Genomic DNA, 17323 nt, shown 5'->3' on the forward strand with positions numbered 1-17323 from the left:
AGCATATGTGGAGTGTAAGGCAGGCGGGGGGGGGGGGCAGTGGGGCATGCCTCCCCCCTGTTGGCCGAAAAGTGCCATTGCATGTAATTGACTTTCCTGTAATGTACAGTGCCTTGCAAAAGTATTCGGCCCCCTTGAATCTTGCAACCTTTCGCCACATTTCAGGCTTCAAACATAAAGATATGAAATTTAATTTTTTTGTCAAGAATCAACAACAAGTGGGACACAATCGTGAAGTGGAACAACATTTATTGGATAATTTAAACTTTTTTAACAAATAAAAAACTGAAAAGTGGGGAGTGCAATATTATTCGGCCCCTTTACTTTCAGTGCAGCAAACTCACTCCAGAAGTTCAGTGAGGATCTCTGAATGATCCAATGTTGTCCTAAATGACCGATGATGATAAATAGAATCGACCTGTGTGTAATCAAGTCTCCATATAAATGCACCTGCTCTGTGATAGTCTCAGGGTTCTGTTTTAAGTGCAGAGAGCATTATGAAAACCAAGGAACACACCAGGCAGGTCCGAGATACTGTTGTGGAGAAGTTTAATGCCGGATTTGGATACAAAAAGATTTCCCAAGCTTTAAACATCTCAAGGAGCACTGTGCAAGCCATCATACTGAAATGGAAGGAGCATCAGACCACTGCAAATCTACCAAGACCCGGCCGTCCTTCCAAACTTTCTTCTCAAACAAGGAGAAAACTGATCAGAGATGCAGCCAAGAGGCCCATGATCACTCTGGATGAACTGCAGAGATCTACAGCTGAGGTGGGAGAGTCTGTCCATAGGACAACAATCAGTCGTACACTGCACAAATCTGGCCTTTATGGAAGAGTGGCAAGAAGAAAGCCATTTCTCAAAGATATCCATAAAAAGTCTCGTTTAAAGTTTGCCACAAGCCACCTGGGAGACACACCAAACATGTGGAAGAAGGTGCTCTGGTCAGATGAAACCAAAATTGAACTTTTTGGCCACAATGCAAAACGATATGTTTGGCGTAAAAGCAACACAGCTCATCACCCTGAACACACCTTCCCCACTGTCAAACATGGTGGTGGCAGCATCATGGTTTGGGCCTGCTTTTCTTCAGCAGGGACAGGGAAGATGGTTAAAATTGACGGGAAGATGGATGCAGCCAAATACAGGAACATTCTGGAAGAAAACCTGTTGGTATCTGCACAAGACCTGAGACTGGGACGGAGATTTATCTTCCAACAGGACAATGATCCAAAACATAAAGCCAAATCTACAATGGAATGGTTCAGAAATAAACGTATCCAGGTGTTAGAATGGCCAAGTCAAAGTCCAGACCTGAATCCAATCGAGAATCTGTGGAAAGAGCTGAAGACTGCTGTTCACAAACACTCTCCATCCAACCTCACTAAGCTCGAGCTGTTTTGCAAGGAAGAATGGGCAAGAATGTCAGTCTCTCGATGTGCAAAACTGATAGAAACATACCCCAAGCGACTTGCAGCTGTAATTGGAGCAAAAGGTGGTGCTACAAAGTATTAACGCAAGGGGGCCGAATAATATTGCACGCCCCACTTTTCAGTTTTTTTATTTGTTAAAAAAGTTTCAATTATCCAATAAATTTTGTTCCACTTCACGATTGTGTCCCACTTGTTGTTGATTCTTGACAAAAAAATAAAATTTTATATCTTTATGTTTGAAGCCTGAAATGTGGCGAAAGGTTGCAAGGTTCAAGGGGGCCGAATACTTTTGCAAGGCACTGTATATGATTTTAGAATTAAGAGTTTTCCGGTAAAATATTGTCTATATAAGTTGTAAAGTACTAAAACAAACAACAAAAATGAACGAAATGAACAAAAAAATATTTTTATAATGGGTCAAAATTATTTTTCGAGCAGATCATGTGACTAGCACCTTAGACAGTCATTTGCTTTGCTTAACCAAAACCACCTGAGGACTGAAGAGCCAAGATGGATCTACGTAATTTTTTCAAACCTAAGCTTTCAAACGCGACAACAACTACTGAGCAAGAACCAAGGATTAAAAATGTGGACCTTGAACCGCCGGAGAGCACCGCCAAACTGGTGAGCGGAGTTTCCCATTTGCCAATTTGCCCCACCAAAGACGCTAATTGTACAACAGAGCCACCACCGGCGGGTGTATCATATTAAATGGATGATGATTTTGGCGAAAATTATAGCTGTCCTAAGGAGCCTGATTATGAATTCCCCTCAAAATTGATGGAAAAGAAAAATGCTCATTTTCAACTTATTATTATAAATATTCTTGTAAATTAATTTTATTGCTGACACTGCGTTTCGGGGTCATCAACATGTTGTGCCTCCTCTCCCCCAAAAGTCCAACTCCGCCTATGTATTGGAGGTATTGCCTCCTCAGCAGCCACCCTTTGCAAACATGTTTTACATGTCAGTTGGCCCTCCTTCTCTAAGCCGCAGACGTGTATAACTTTTCGGTAGCCGAAGTATTCCCATTCTAGCGATTTTGTTTTCTTTGATGGGGGGAAAAAGTCAGCCATCGTGTAGCACAGCTGACTCACTGCCATGGCAACAACTAGTGGGGAAGGGTTGAGCTTTGCAGCTGCAAGCGAGGGATTTCTTCCTGCATTTATTGTACATAAAAAAAAGCTAATACCTTAGGGACGGTATGACGGAAATTTTTTGCTGTTTTGAAACCTTGACGTTTTCATACCACGGTATACCTTGTTACCGGCACATGCCAATGTGAAATGCCCCAAAATGAACTCCTTACCTGGCATTGGACGGTCATAGACGTCCAATCCATTTTAACTGTGTGGGATGGCATCGAATGAACGATTATTGTGCTGAGCTAATTCACGTACGATTATCATCAGAGGATAGTCATAATAATACACTAATAATAATCACTACACCACCTTTATTGACCTGTAGGAGTCAGAGCAGAGGAGTAAAGACGGTAAGACGGGAGAGACCTCTACTGGAAAGGTGAGTAGGAGTGGAGAAGGCCAAGATGATTCTATATTTTATATCCCCCCCCCACCACCACCACACACACACACACACACACACACACGCACACACTTGCTGTGTCAAGCAATGGGTCAGAAAAGACTTCACAGTCTTGCAGTCATGTCAAATGAAAAAGATGAGTTTCAGCATCTGAGTCACAACAGAGTGATAGACCAATTTGCCACTCTTAAATACAGACGACATTCTTTGATGCTTTTGCATACCTGTAAACCCGAGGCCGTTGGCAATCTTACAAATAGTGACGTATGCCCTTACAAATTGGCGACTAATCTTACGTTTTATTTCGCGTGCAATATGAAACAAAAACTCAATTTTTAAAATAATATGAATTTATTGGTGATATTGTCACATATAACCTGGTGAAATCAAAGAACAATCAATATCTTCAGCGACATCATGATTACTAAAATTTAATAGTGACTTTTGTTATAACTGTATGTAGCACTTTTGGCCATTTCTATCATGTTGTTTCATGGCTCCACTTCATGGCACTTCAGCTCGTAATTCAGTTGGACTTCAAGGTAGTTCATTAGTGTGTCCAATTATAAATTAAAAAAGTCAATTGATCTGAGAAGGGATCAGCAATAGTTGCAGGCAAATTGTGTTCGGCAACCAACTGACAGAATAAAATCTCCGCTTTCGTCACTATTCATTCTGTAGACTTCATCTTTATGACCAGTGTTGACTATATATATATGACTATAAAAAAGTAATTAATTACAGTTACAAATTACTTCTTCCAAAAAGTAATTGAGTTAGTAACTCAGTTACCTGAATGTAAGACTAATTAGTTACTTGGCAAAGTAACTATTGTTACCTTTCATCTTTTTTTTCAGTGAAAAAAAAACAACAACAAAAAACATAGTAACGTTTCCTATGTTTGGAAGTAATTTTATTTTGTGAATTAACTGTTGAAGCTGTTAAAATTGCTCCCATTTTTGCATTAGTTCCCTTCTGTCTACTTCGACGTGAAAGTTTTAAAACTGTTTTATCATGTAAAGATAGATTCAAGTCAAGATTTTGCCAATTTAGGAGTATGTTGGATAAAAGTTACTTAGGTTCGCTAGGAAGGTTCACTACAACAGAGCCTTTCTGAAAAGTCTACTGCTTTAAAATGGCAGCTGTTTACTAACGCCGCCGTCTGTCATTTCACATGTAGTTCTTGTAGGCTGTTTGCTACAGTCAGGAAATATTGGAGCCATCTAGCCTAGCATCACGTTTGCTACAGCGTCACAACAAACACTCTTCTCTCTCCGTGTCTCGGACTTTTCTCATGTCATTCAACCAACGTAGTAACGCATAGTAACGCACATTGTCTCGTTGCCGAAACGGTGACAAAATCCGAACTGAGAAAAAAAATGTGATGCACGACGTACAGATTTTGAATGTACGGCGTATACATTTATAAATCAGTGCCAACTTGTACAAATTACGCCAAAACCAAACAACTTGAGAGGTATGATAAATATCATGATTGATATGTGAGTCAACACACGGCAAAACGTTATGCTAAAAAATAAGTAAAAATATCAAAATGGCTTACCCCTTCGGGACAGGCTGTGGCAGGGAATAAATCAGGATTGTCATCTGTAGGACCATGGTCCCCATCAAAATGTTTACTGCAGATGAAGGTGAAGGGCTTCACCTTGCTGGCATTAAAGTGGTCTTTTGGACGTCTGCACAAATTGATCTATTGTTCACATTTTTTCCATTTTTTCGGCTTCGGGAAACGTATGAAGAAAACATCCTTCATATGTGGATGGTCGTAATGTCTAGAGTTGTTTCTACAAGTTCTATTGCAGCAGAGTTTAATCAGCATGTTCTTTTTTCAAAGATTACGGACAGAAAACAAGCAGTACTAGCATGGGTTGTATGCGAGCGCGCTTCTATGTTTACCCCCTTCCAGTTTACGATGGTGACGTCACACAGCCTTGCGGTCTAAAAATCATGTGGTATGCTATTGTCGCAATTTTTTCCTGTTGTTCTACTGTATTAAAAAAATGACTGAAACCGCAACCACAAAAATAATAATAATAATAATGAATAAATTGTCAGTCTTTGTTAGCTGTTTGTAAAGTTCTGTGCTTGTATGATACGTTCACTTACATCCTGTGCATCTCCTTTGGGCTAAGCCCCCCATGGGCGGAGTTTGACTTTTGGGGCAGGGGGGGGCACAGCATGTTGATGACCCCGAAACGAAGTGTGAGCAATAAAATTAAATTACAAGAATATTTACATTAATAAGTTGCCAATGAGTGTTTTTTGTTTCCCATAATTCTTGAGGAGAATTCTAAATCAGGCTGCTTAGGAAATACTTTTCGCCAAGATCGTCATCCATTGAATATGGTATGCCTGCCGGTGTCATGCCAATGTAGTTACACCAGTCAAAAATTGTATCCCCTGGGCGGAGCCATATGGAGGTAGATTTTTGTCTCTATTATTCAAAAAAGTTGCTTCAATTAAAAAAAAAAGTTGTTTCAATCAAAATATATATTTCCAACCAAAAAGAGTCGTTTCAATTAAAAAAAAAAAATGTGTTTGAATGCAAAAATAAATTTGAAACTGCATGCATGCGAAAGGCATTTTTCTAAGATTTTTTTTTTTTTTTTTTATTGAAGCAACTTTTTTATTGAAGTAATGTTGATTTGTGTTTGGGCCACAGTTTCACATTTTGGCTAGGACATTTTTGTCATTATTCAATCAAAAAATAAAAAAAAATATTTTTTTTTTCAATCACTTAAATCACAAAAATGACTTCAATCAGAAAAACGAAAAAAAAATCAATGATGGTAAAGTTTTTGAATACAAAAAAAATATTTGAGATTGAAAAATTTGCATTTGAACACTTAATTTTTCATTGAAGCAATCCTTTTTGTGTTTGGGCCATATTATGGGTAGGACGTTTGTGTCTAAATCTTTTAATCCCCCAAAAAGTTGCTTCAATCAAAAATATCTGTATTTTCGATTAAAGAAAAAAAATCATTTGATTTTTTTTTTTTTAAATTTATATGCAAAGCAAATGACAGTCTAAGTTGATCTGTTCGAAAAATAATTTTGACCCATTATAAAAATATTTTTTTTGTTCATTTCATTCATTTTTGTTGCAGTTTTATTGCTTTATACTTTATATATATACAGTATATATACTAGGGCTGTCAAGCGATTAAATTTTTAATCGAGTTAATTACAGCTTAAAAATTAATTAATTGTAATTAATCACAATTAATCGCAAATCAAACCATCCATAAAATATGCCATATTTTTCTGTAAATTATTGTTGGAATGGAAAGATAAGACACAAGATGGATATATATATTCAACATGCGGTACATAAGGACTGTATTTGTTTATTATAACAATAAATCAACAAGATGGCATTAACATTATTAACATTATGTTAAAGCGATCCATGGGTAGAAAGACTTGTAATTCTTAAAAGATAAATGTTAGTACAAATTATAGCATTTTTATATTAAAACCCCTCTTAATGTTTTCGTTTTAATAAAATTTGTAAATTTTTCCATCAAAAATGATGATGTTAATAATTACTTAAACAATGCTCATGGGTGATGAAGCATATAAAATCAGTCGCACCCAAGCGCCAGCAGAGGGCAGCAAAACTAAACAAAAAAAAATTAACAAGTGGGCATTTTCTGTACTGTCATTGAAATCTGTCTGAGCGGGGCATGTGCGTTAATTGCGTCAAATATTCTAACGTGATTAATTTAAAAAATTAATTACTGCCCGTTAACGCGATAATTTTGACAGCCCTAATATATACATATACATATAGGAAAGTCAATTACATGCTATGACACTTTTCGGCCACCGGGGGAGGGGCCTGGCTCCCCTGGCCCCCCCTTAAAATCCGCTTATGCCCCCCCCCCCCAAATCTAGTGACGCCCATGGTTTTGACGCCTGCATAATAACGCATTACTAATTCTTTCATTTTTCAACTAAGTGTTTCCAATAATGTTTGGCTACAAACAAAAAATATCGTTTGCATTTTGATGCATTCTCTTTTTGTTGCAGTAGATGAATTAAGAGTTTTGCCCGCGAACAAATCAAAATGAAGTCCGTGTATGCTGTTATTTTTGCTACGACAACAAAAGCACATGAACAGGACGCGCTCGTAATGACCAATTAGCCAATCATGTTTCGCAGGGAACGTGAAGGCAACACAATACTCCTTCGTAAAAGAAAGCCTCTGACACGTGAATTTTAGGAACGTTTTGAAGTTGGAAAGGGGAGAATCGGTCAAAGTGCGTGTGCTGTGCTGCGCTGCGCAGAGAATGTGAGAAGGAAAAAAAAAAAACCCACGAATATTATTTGTGCAAAGCAAAGCATCCCCACAATGCACAATGAATAAAGATTACCAACAAAAGAAAGTGCAGGATGGCGAACCCGACATCGCGATCGAGACCCCATGTGAAACACAACGAGCGCCATGACGCGTATGCAACGCGTGTCAACATGTGTTTCTAAGCAGTAAAAAGACGTGATATGACAGGTGATGTTACAGGTTGAGACAAAGGCGCGTCCGCAGTGATGGGTGACTGTTGTTGCGCGGAGTGGGTGTGAAACGACGCTAGTGCAGTCTCGTCTCACCTGCTCAAGATCTTTCTGATCCGCTGGTACACGCTCGGCGCCGGGGTCCCCGTGCCTCTGGGGAGGCTTTCCACAGTGGACACCACGGAAATCATCATTGCTCGGGCGAGACGAGCGATCAGCGCATTCCGTCAGATGGAAGGGCGGAAGAAGACAGGCAGTGGCCTCAAGGAAGGAGGAGGAAAAGGAGCCTCCAATGCTCTGCGCTGCCCGTGACACAGCTCAGATGTTGTCCAGGTGGACCGGCCACATCACCTGCTCGGATTCCAAGTGCTTCCTCTTCTGGAGCCGCAGAATGAGAGCCAAGACCTGCGTGAAGAGCAAATTATTATTTACACCATAGGAGGGCGCTCTTTTGCCCGATGGCGCTCGTGGGAAATATAATACTGTAATAGGGTGTAACCCCTGACTGGCATAGGGTCGTTGCCAGGGGCGGACTGGGACTAAAAAGCAGCCCACAAGAATCGCTGTACGAAAGGAAACACAGACCCTCTAGGGGGATCTGGGGCCATGCCCCTCCGGGGGTATTTTAAAAAATATATTTTTTTTATTGTAAAATGCATCAATTTCGTACACTTTGAGTGAAAAACGAAGCGGCTATGAAGAACTACACATTCCATTATTATACATTTTAACTTGAATACTTACTGAGAAATTAACAGCCCAGTCCAGATCTTAATATAGAACCAGAAAAGGCAGGAGACTGCCTGAAGCACAAAGAAAAAATGGTATGATTTATGATTAATAACAATGAAAAGAGGCTGCAATTGTACATTTTAACTTGAATACTCACTGAGAAATGAACAGAACACTCTTAGGATCTCTATGTAGAAACAAAAAGTCAGGAGACTATATTTCTTCTGAATTAATATTGCTGCTGCGTGTGCATAAGTTGTTTTACAGCTAAAATATTTTTTCTTAGGAGAGGACTAGCATACTGTAACTTGACACGATTGCAAACGGGGACATGGACTAGCTGGCACTAACCCTTTAATTCCCATTTATTTCATTTAAAATGTAGCTACATGGTGGATAACAATTGCCAATATACCTAGCAAGTAACCCTCTTCATTCCTACTTACTTGCCCTGCTCTTGTCTGGGGAACTTCCACCAGCTCATCATTACCCTGTCCCTCGTCTGTTGTCTCTCCCTGCACCGGCTGCAGGTGAGAGCGGCTGCCTAGGGTTGCCACCTTTCAGAAATAGAAATAAGGGACGCCCCCCCTCGCGCCCAAAGCCTTACGGCGAAAAAAAAGGGGCATCCCCAAAACTCCTAAAATGCATAGAAATGTATCTATTTTTAGATGAGAAAACTGTATTGTGCGCTTTGTGGGCATGGCAGTTTCCTTGCAGCAGATTGTTTTGGGTTTGTTTTCTGCAGGTTAGTGAAAACGAAGTTGAGAATATCGTAATTAACATTTGTGTTGTCGGCACTGAATCCGGTCACGTGATGCATTGACAAGCCAAATTTCTTAAGGGAATGTTCCAGGATAGCTACAATTCCAGCAGCTGACTTGTCTGCATTCTCTATGAAGTCCAGCATTTTGTTGGTGAGCCCAGACTCTGGACTGAAGTACTGGACAGCAAGGGGAACATCTTCCTGCTCAATTTATTCGAGGCATCGGTCTGTATGGAGAATGGGATGGGTGACGTTAAGATCTTAAGCACATCACCCACTGCCTTTGGACCTCGGACTTGTTTCAACAGTGCCTCTTGCTTGTTCTCCCCAGTCATTTTCTTCACCATTTTGGAATCACATAAAAATCTTCTGATTGAGCCTGTGTCAACAGTCAGCACTATTGTAGCTCTGGCTGGCTACGTTTTACTGTGCGGTATACCTGTGTCACCTCAGCTGCAGTAATTTAGAGGGTAGGAGTGGGATGATGTCAAATTCACTATTAATCAATCAATAGATAGCATATATTTGCAGTAGGACTACACTGTAAAAACTGGGATCAGGGTTTGATAATATTTACGAAATAAATAAAAGTAGACTATACATAATAAAAATGACTGTGCAGTTTGCAATCAAACTGAGCAGAATTTACCAATTTTTAATATTAATTTTATAATAATAATTTAACATTTTTTATTAATAGCATTTTAATTAGTTTTTTTTTTTTAATATAAAACCAACTTAAAATCAGTGAGTAGAATGTATTTATTTTTTTATAAGGAAAGTCAAAACTGCAGAAAATTGATAAATTTTACTCATTGGAAGGTCTTATTTTCCCGCCCAAGGCATTTTTCTTCACACAACAGCAAGTCAGCCACCATTTCACAGACTGTTGGCTTAAAGGTAAGAGCTGTTTAATTGTTCTTAGGTAACGAGCCCAGTGTCTGTATCAGTTTAACATTGCTTTGTGTTACTACAAATTACTAAACGTGCCAACTTTACTGTACTTTCAGTCAAAATGAAGTTCTAGTGTTACTGACTGAAGTCAGTTTGTGTCGTCTTTGATTCAACTAAAGCATTGCAATGATTGAAAAACTTTGATTCGACTAAAAGCATTGCAATGATTGAAAAAGTAGTGTGAATATCACAATTTAATGTGTTTTACCGAGTATAGCGTAATACTGTTATATAATGGATGTAAAGTACAAACTATTCTTTTTTTATTTAATTTAATTTAGCGTCCTGGCTCCTGGCCACAGTCAAGTTAACCTCCCCTCCCCCCACCTTAACAAGCCAGCACACCGACACGGAGGAGCACACTTGTGTCTTAGTGACGGAATCTGTCGTTCACTTGAGTAAACGAATCCATTCCGGTTCGTTCAGTAAAAAGATTCGTTCAAACAAATCGTTCAACGAATCGTTCGCCCCCCTCATATCCCTACCCGCCCAAATGAATCGTTCGGTTAGTGAACGGGAAGTGACGTTGCCGAACGAATCACCAAAGACCGCTTCGCAGTATAACTGAACGGGAAGTGACATTGCTTGGTCCCTCCCTCTCTTGCACACAGGCTCCTCATTGACCACTCGTCGTAGTTTCAGAAATGAGTGACAGGCGATATCATTCTGCTTTCACAGACAGCCTCGTCTCCCTCCCGCTGCTGCAAAAGCGAGGGAGAACTTCCGTGTCGTCTGTCCTAGTTCAATGGGATCAAAGTCATGGCTCGTGCTTGCATTTCGATTTAGGACATGGTTAAACATTTTCCTTTTGTGGGGGGGAGTGGGGGTTTGGGGTCGGGGGCGCATGGACTTTCTTTAGCATGATCTTGATCACATATACAATGCTGCTGCTACCAGCCAACGCGGCATGCTTGCTGTCACGAAAATAAAAATAAATCGAAAGTTTAATTTCTAAATATGGAACGACCAACACATCATATTTACCTCTCGCTCTGTTGTATTTTAGTTTTTATGCTCATCACTATTATTTTTGGTCACTATTGTTAAAACTAAAGTGTAAATAGCTAGTTGTCAAATGTGCTGCTCTGAAATAAAAACAATACTACATTTTGATATTTGACAGTTTAATTGCAAATCAGTATTAAGATGATCGTATTGAATTTTTGCACTGGTATTAACAAATAAAATAATCCGGTCAGCTCCCCTGTCGTCCCCTCATCTCAGATCGTCAAATGCTGACGAGAAATAATAGTTTGCTCTTTACGAAGTTGCCTTTCTACTTTCATTAGTCTGTTAAGAAAAATGTAGACATATTGCGACATCTCCCGTGTCCGCGTGCGTTGTTTTTGGGTGCTTGAGTAGCACATGATGGACGGATGGACATAATTTGTCAAACCAACCAACACCCGACACGCTCTGACACGAAAAAAAAAAAAGATAAAACAGTCGGAAAAAAATTGACATGTATATACAGTTTCATTGCAAATCAGTATTATGGTGATCATACTAAATATTCTTTTTTTCTGTGCACATATGAGGTAAATATCGCTGCCATGAAGCCTCCATACAATGACAATTCTCTCCCCCCGCACTGCCGTCACGCGAACGCAGCTCAGCTTTTGCTTGCCTCGTACCTACCCGCGAAAGTGTTTTAAACTAGTGTAAATTTGATAGTATGTCATTATATGTAGTCCCGAGTCAGTTGAGAAAAGTAGTACACTAAACCATGCGCGCTAGGTTTGTGTGGTGTTTTTGTCTGTTTGAGCAGCATTTGATAGGCTCCACTTTAACAAATATGTGACAAAGTCATTTCCTTTCATTTTTTGACTCGTTCACCACATTACTGCAAAGTCAAGTTAGCAGCAAGCTAGGTCAGGAACCGGAGGACTGAGTCACTGAACGGGAAGTGACATAACAGTCTTGCCCTCCTGCCTGCACGCTGGCTGCTTATTGGCTACACGTGGAAGTGAGTGACAGACGCCCTGATTCTGTTTCCGCTCTCTCCCCTGCCCGCGATGAGGCTGGCGTCTGATTGGTCGTGTGCGATGTCAGAAGACGCTGCCGCTTGCTCAACGCCCTCCCACTGAGCGAACAAGCCCCAACTTCGTAAAACGAATCAGTGCAGATGGTGATTAGTTCGGTCTCGTTCACCCAAACAATTCGTTCAAAAAGAACAAATCGTTCGCGACCGATACAACACTATTGTGTCTCAGTGGTGAGTATAATCAATTTAGGAGTTTTATCTGAAGTTACTGTTGTGTATCTGTTACACTTTTAAATTAGAACGCTCAGGCAGTTATGGGTGAACTTCGTGTAGCACACGTCTTTAATGATGCTCACTTTTTTACTGCGCCACTCACATCAAAACAAGAAACATATCCCCGCGCCGACCCAGACATAACATGCCAAAACAAGGATGATCTTCTCAGGGCGAACCAATCGATATAGGATGAGATCGATCGTCCTATCAATATATTACATCCTCCCTTCTTAGCTTGAGAGAGATCACTTGCGTCAGCATCACTGCTATAATTAACATATAAATTGACCATTTTGAATTATGTCCTTGCACTATTAACACAGCCTTTAAAGCACAATAAACAAACTAATTTTCAAATGACTTTCTCCATTTTACACATTTTTTTTTTTTTTTTTAACGTTGATGTTAACACAAGAGCAAATACTGTATGTAATATGCACATTTAACCTTGAGTCTGAACGTGACTTGGAAGTGAGCAGGGCATAAGTATCAATTTAACTCATAGTCCCTCAACTTTTTAGGCATCTTCACAGGTCTCCCGCTTCTGGTGCTGTAGGTGGAAACAGCTGGAGTAGGAGTGTTAAGCTCACGTGTGGGTGTGCTCTGGTCTAGCTGGGGCTGTGATGAGCTGTCCACTCCCTGTGAAGCAATGGGTGGCTCCGACATCTCATCGTCAACTACCTTGTGAAGACTAGGATGGATTCTCCTCATATGTCGTCGGTTTATCCGGAACGTGACACCTCCAGGAGTCTCCACATTGTACGCACGCGGTTCCGCTCTTTTGTTCAGGACGGTGGCTGGTTCCCAACCATGACGCGTTTCCATGTGAACAGTGGTACCAGGAACAAATTCTTCGCATTGCGGTTGTAGTAGTGCTCTTGCTTGGCTTGTAGATGTTTCAGCTTTGAGTGAAATCCATGCGGCACAGCTGGTTGCAGGACAGCTGTGGAGCTTGGCAACGTGCTCCTCAGTACTCTTCCCATCAGAACCTGCGCTGGTGAAAAATCTGTGCCAGTCACTGGTGTGTTACGCAATGACAGGAGAGCTAGGTGTGGGTCTGTACCAGTCTGTGTTGCCTTTTTGAGTGCATGTTTTACCGTTTTCACCATTCTCACCGCAAGTCCATTTGATTGTGGATATCCGGGGCTGGAGTGGATAAGCTTAATGCCCCACGCAGCTGTAAACTGTAGCATGTCAGCACTTGCAAAAGGAACATGATCGCTTACCAGCTCTTTTGGGATTCCATGTCTGGCGAAGATGGGTTTCATTTTGCTTATGACTGTGTAGGCTGTTTTGTCAGGAAGGTGTACCACCTCTGGGTATTTTGACTGTAATCTACCATCAGAAGATATGATTGTCCATGTAGATAAAAAATGTCAGCACCAATCTTCAACCATGGCAGTTCAGGCACTTCATGTGAAATTAGCGGTTCTTTCTGGTTCCGTGGTTGGAGTTGTTGGCATGGCCCACAGCTTTCCACCATGTGCTCAATATCGTGTGTCATACCTGGCCAGTACATCACTTTTCTTGCTTGTGCTTTCATTCGCTGTATCCCCTGGTGCGCTAGGTGCAGTCTGTCAAGCATCATCTGCCTCACACCCTGCGGGATAACAATCCTGTCACCAGACATCAGTATGCCATCTCTGATGCTGATGGAGTTTCTCATTGGCCAATACTGGTGTAGACTGCTGGAAGTACTGCTCTGTCGTCTCGGCCAGCCTTTGTTGTGCATCTCCACCACCTGTTTTAGTACGTTGTCTGTCGTCATGGCAACCTTGAGTTTTGACAGACTACCTGCGTCGAGAGCATCTGTGGCTTCCGTGGCATGCACTACTCTCTCCTCAAACAGGTCCTCTTTCAAGTCGTCTTCGCCGCCATGGATAACAGCACGTGACAGGGCATCTGCAACATGCATATCCTTCCCTGGAGTGTAGGTTATCCTCAGATCATAACGTTGGAGCTGGAGTAGCATGCGCTGAAGCCGAGCTGGCGCTTTGCTTAGATGTTTTCTGTATATAACTTCCAGCGGTTTATGATCTGATTGTACAGTCACAGTGTTGCCATAAACATACTGGTGAAAGCGTTTAGTAGCAAAAGTTATCGCCAGCAGCTCTTTCTCTATCTGAGCATAATTCTTTTTAGATTCTGTGAGTGCTCGTGAAGCATAAGACAGTGGCCTACCTTCTTGTAGCAGACAGGCGCCAAGTCCGTCTTTTGAAGCATCACATTGTATGGTGAGTGGCTTGCTCTGGTCGTAAAACTGGAGTACAGGTGCTTGCATGAGGGCTTTCTTGAGCTTGTCTAGTGCAGCTGTGTGTTCGTGGCTCCAGTGCCAGGCAGCATCTTTACGTAGCAGATCTCTCAGTGGGCTTGTAATCATGGCTTCGTTTGGGATGTATTGGCAGAGATACCTTGTCATCCCAAGTAGCCTCTGTAGTCCTTTCTTGTCCTCAGGCAGCGGCATGTCTCTGATGGCTAACACTTTAGACTCATCCGGTTTCACGCCTTTTGAAGTGACAACATGTCCCATGTATCTGACAGAGTCCACTTTGTATTGAATTTTGTCTTTGTTGAATTTGACGTTATTTTTTTGTGCAGCGTCCATGACTTTCTGCAGAATTGCATCATGCTCTTCCTCTGACGCAGCAGCAATGATCATGTCATCAGCAATTATGTGCACACCTTCAATGTCGCCAAAAGTCTCACTGTTTCTTTGTTGAAAAACTTCACTGGCTGATTTGATACCGAAAGGAAGTCTCTTGAAGCGAAACCTGCCCCACGGGGTGCTGAATGTGCATAGCATCGAGGAGGGCGTGTCGAGTCGCACTTGCCAGTATCCATCTTTTTCATCCAAAATGGAGAATATGGTTTTCCCTGACAACTTGTGGAGAACTTCTTCTGGGGTCGGTATGGAAAAGTGTTGTCTCTTGATCGCCACATTTAGATCACGAGGGTCCAAGCACACCCTGAGCGACCCGTTTTTCTTCTCTGTGATGACAAGGCTGTTAACCCATTCTGTGGGCTCTGTAACAGGTGCGATAACGTCTCTTACAACAAGTTCTTCCAGCGTAGCTTTCAGTCTGTCCATAACAGCAATGGGAATTTTTCTGCACCCATGTACTACTGGGGTCACATGTGGGTCTGTGTGGATATGGTGCACCCCAGGAAACTGACCCAGACCACTGAAGACGGAGGGGTAGGCGTCCACTAACTCCTCCCTTGTGGCTGGCGCCTTGATTGTGATGGCCTCCAGTCGTTTGACCAGGTTCAGCTGTTCGCATGCGTCTCTACCCAATATTGGAGTAGAGGGAAGCTTGGTGATGAAAAACTGAAGATCTGTCTTTGTCCTGGCCACATCACAGGTAAGACTCACGGTGCCTTCTGGCTTCAGACGTGAACCACCATAAGCCACGAGAGCTACACGGGTGGGCTGTAGCTGATGAGGGCCCGGAATCTTCTGCAAAATGCTGAGAGGTAGCACATTAGCATCTGCCCCGGTGTCCAATTTAAACCTCACCACTTTATTTTTTATGTTGGCTGTAATGTACCACGCATTGTCCTGGTGCTTGTTTTTGGGTGGAGCACAGGACATAGTTCCTATGAACAAGGACTCCACTTCAAGATCATGTATGCCCCTGACAGTGGCTCCTCTTTTTTGTGATGATGAACACACCTTCGCGTAGTGGTTCTTCTTGTTACAGTTGTGGCATAGCACACCAAACGCTGGACACTGACGAGGTTTATGTGTGCCACCACACTTTCTGCACGTGTCACCGTTCGCTGCTTGTGGCCTTGATTTTATTGGTGGTCTTATTTGTCTTGTCATGCCAACTCTCCCTTTCTCAGAGCTGGCTGCCACCTTGTGAAGAGCCTCCACGGACGCTTCAGGTTGAGCTGATCGCATGGCACGCAACTGCGACTTAGCAACTTCTGCAGCCCTGCATATATCAACTGCTTTATCCAAAGTCAAGTCCATTTCTCGTAATAGACGCTCCTTCACACGAACATCAGGCACAGTAAACACACGCTTCTCTCTGATCATGTCATTTTCAGTGACTCCAAATTCGCAGTTTTTACATTTCTGGCGAAGTTCCGACACAAACTGGTCAACGTTGACACCTTCTGGCATGGGTAGTGACCAAAACTGGTGGCGCTCGAACACGATGTTTCTTTGGTATGCAGTATTTTCTGAATGCATCCATAATATTCCTCAATGTAGGCTCACCCGGCCGAACGTTCACTTCCTCAATTTCAACATCGAGCGTGTTGTAGATGTCCAAAGCATCCTCACCAATCGTGTGAAGCATGATGGCAATCTTCACCGGTTCATTTTTCTCACATGCACCGGTTGCCGTCATATACAGCTGAAAACGTTGCTCCCACCGGCGCCAATTCTCACTGAGGTTGCCCGTTAGCACTAGCGGTGCAGGTGGCTTGAACTGGTCAATGCTAACGCCAAAAGTCGGTCACGCAGCAAACTTTTCCCTCACCAAAGCGGAGTTACGGCGAAGAGAAACAGCGCTTCGTGTCTCATTTGGAAGAAGGAAGAAACTCTTCTGACACCATGTTGTGTATCTGTTACACTTTTAAATTAGAACGCTCAGGCAGTTATGGGTGAACTTCGTGTAGCACACGTCTTCAATGATGCTCACTTTTTTACTGCGCCACTCACATCAAAACGAGAAACATATCCCCGCGCCGACCCAGACATAACATGCCAAAACAAGGATGATCTTCTCAGGGCGAACCAATCGATATAGGATGAGATCGATCATCCTATCAATATATTACAGTTACTGCATTTAGTTTTCACAACAGAATTGTATTCGTAACATTTTTACTCAAGTAGCGTGTTAAATGCAGAATTCTTGTCGCATTTTCACTGGTTCGTCTGTTACTGTGTTTTGAGCACAATGGTTGTTTTGCCAAATGCTAGGTTCTGGGGGGTATATCACAAAGCGAGATTAATGGGTTAGCGAGCTATATGTTGAGTCCAAAGCCAGGAAAACGCCACATGGAAAACGACCAGAATATGTTTTCTTGTATAACTAATACACCCTATAATGTTGGGTTAGCTGATATAGTCTTCCTCAGGTGA

The 17323-nt window shown here is 41.8% G+C and overlaps 1 protein-coding gene across 6 annotated transcripts in view; it reads right to left on the reverse strand.

Annotated features, from left to right (window-relative positions):
- slc35f1 (solute carrier family 35 member F1) overlaps positions 1-16918 on the reverse strand; it is a 59680-nt gene extending 42762 nt beyond the window's left edge. Inside the window, exons 1-3 of one of the 6 annotated variants that reach the window (XM_057823241.1) lie at positions 16716-16918; positions 8261-8319; positions 7613-7921 (exon numbers count right to left, since the gene is read on the reverse strand). In XM_057823241.1, the coding sequence (XP_057679224.1) occupies positions 7613-7710 (98 nt within the window). In that variant the 5' untranslated portion in view covers positions 7711-7921; positions 8261-8319; positions 16716-16918. Of the gene's footprint in view, positions 1-7612; positions 7922-8260; positions 9627-14406 lie in introns of those variants that run through there. The other 5 variants (XM_057823240.1, XM_057823239.1, XM_057823237.1 and 2 more) reach the window with 5 other exon arrangements.
- Between the last annotated feature and the right edge of the window lie 405 nt (positions 16919-17323).

This window comes from Corythoichthys intestinalis, chromosome 19 (assembly GCF_030265065.1).
Source record: "Corythoichthys intestinalis isolate RoL2023-P3 chromosome 19, ASM3026506v1, whole genome shotgun sequence".
In the NCBI taxonomy this organism is placed as follows: domain Eukaryota; kingdom Metazoa; phylum Chordata; class Actinopteri; order Syngnathiformes; family Syngnathidae; genus Corythoichthys; species Corythoichthys intestinalis.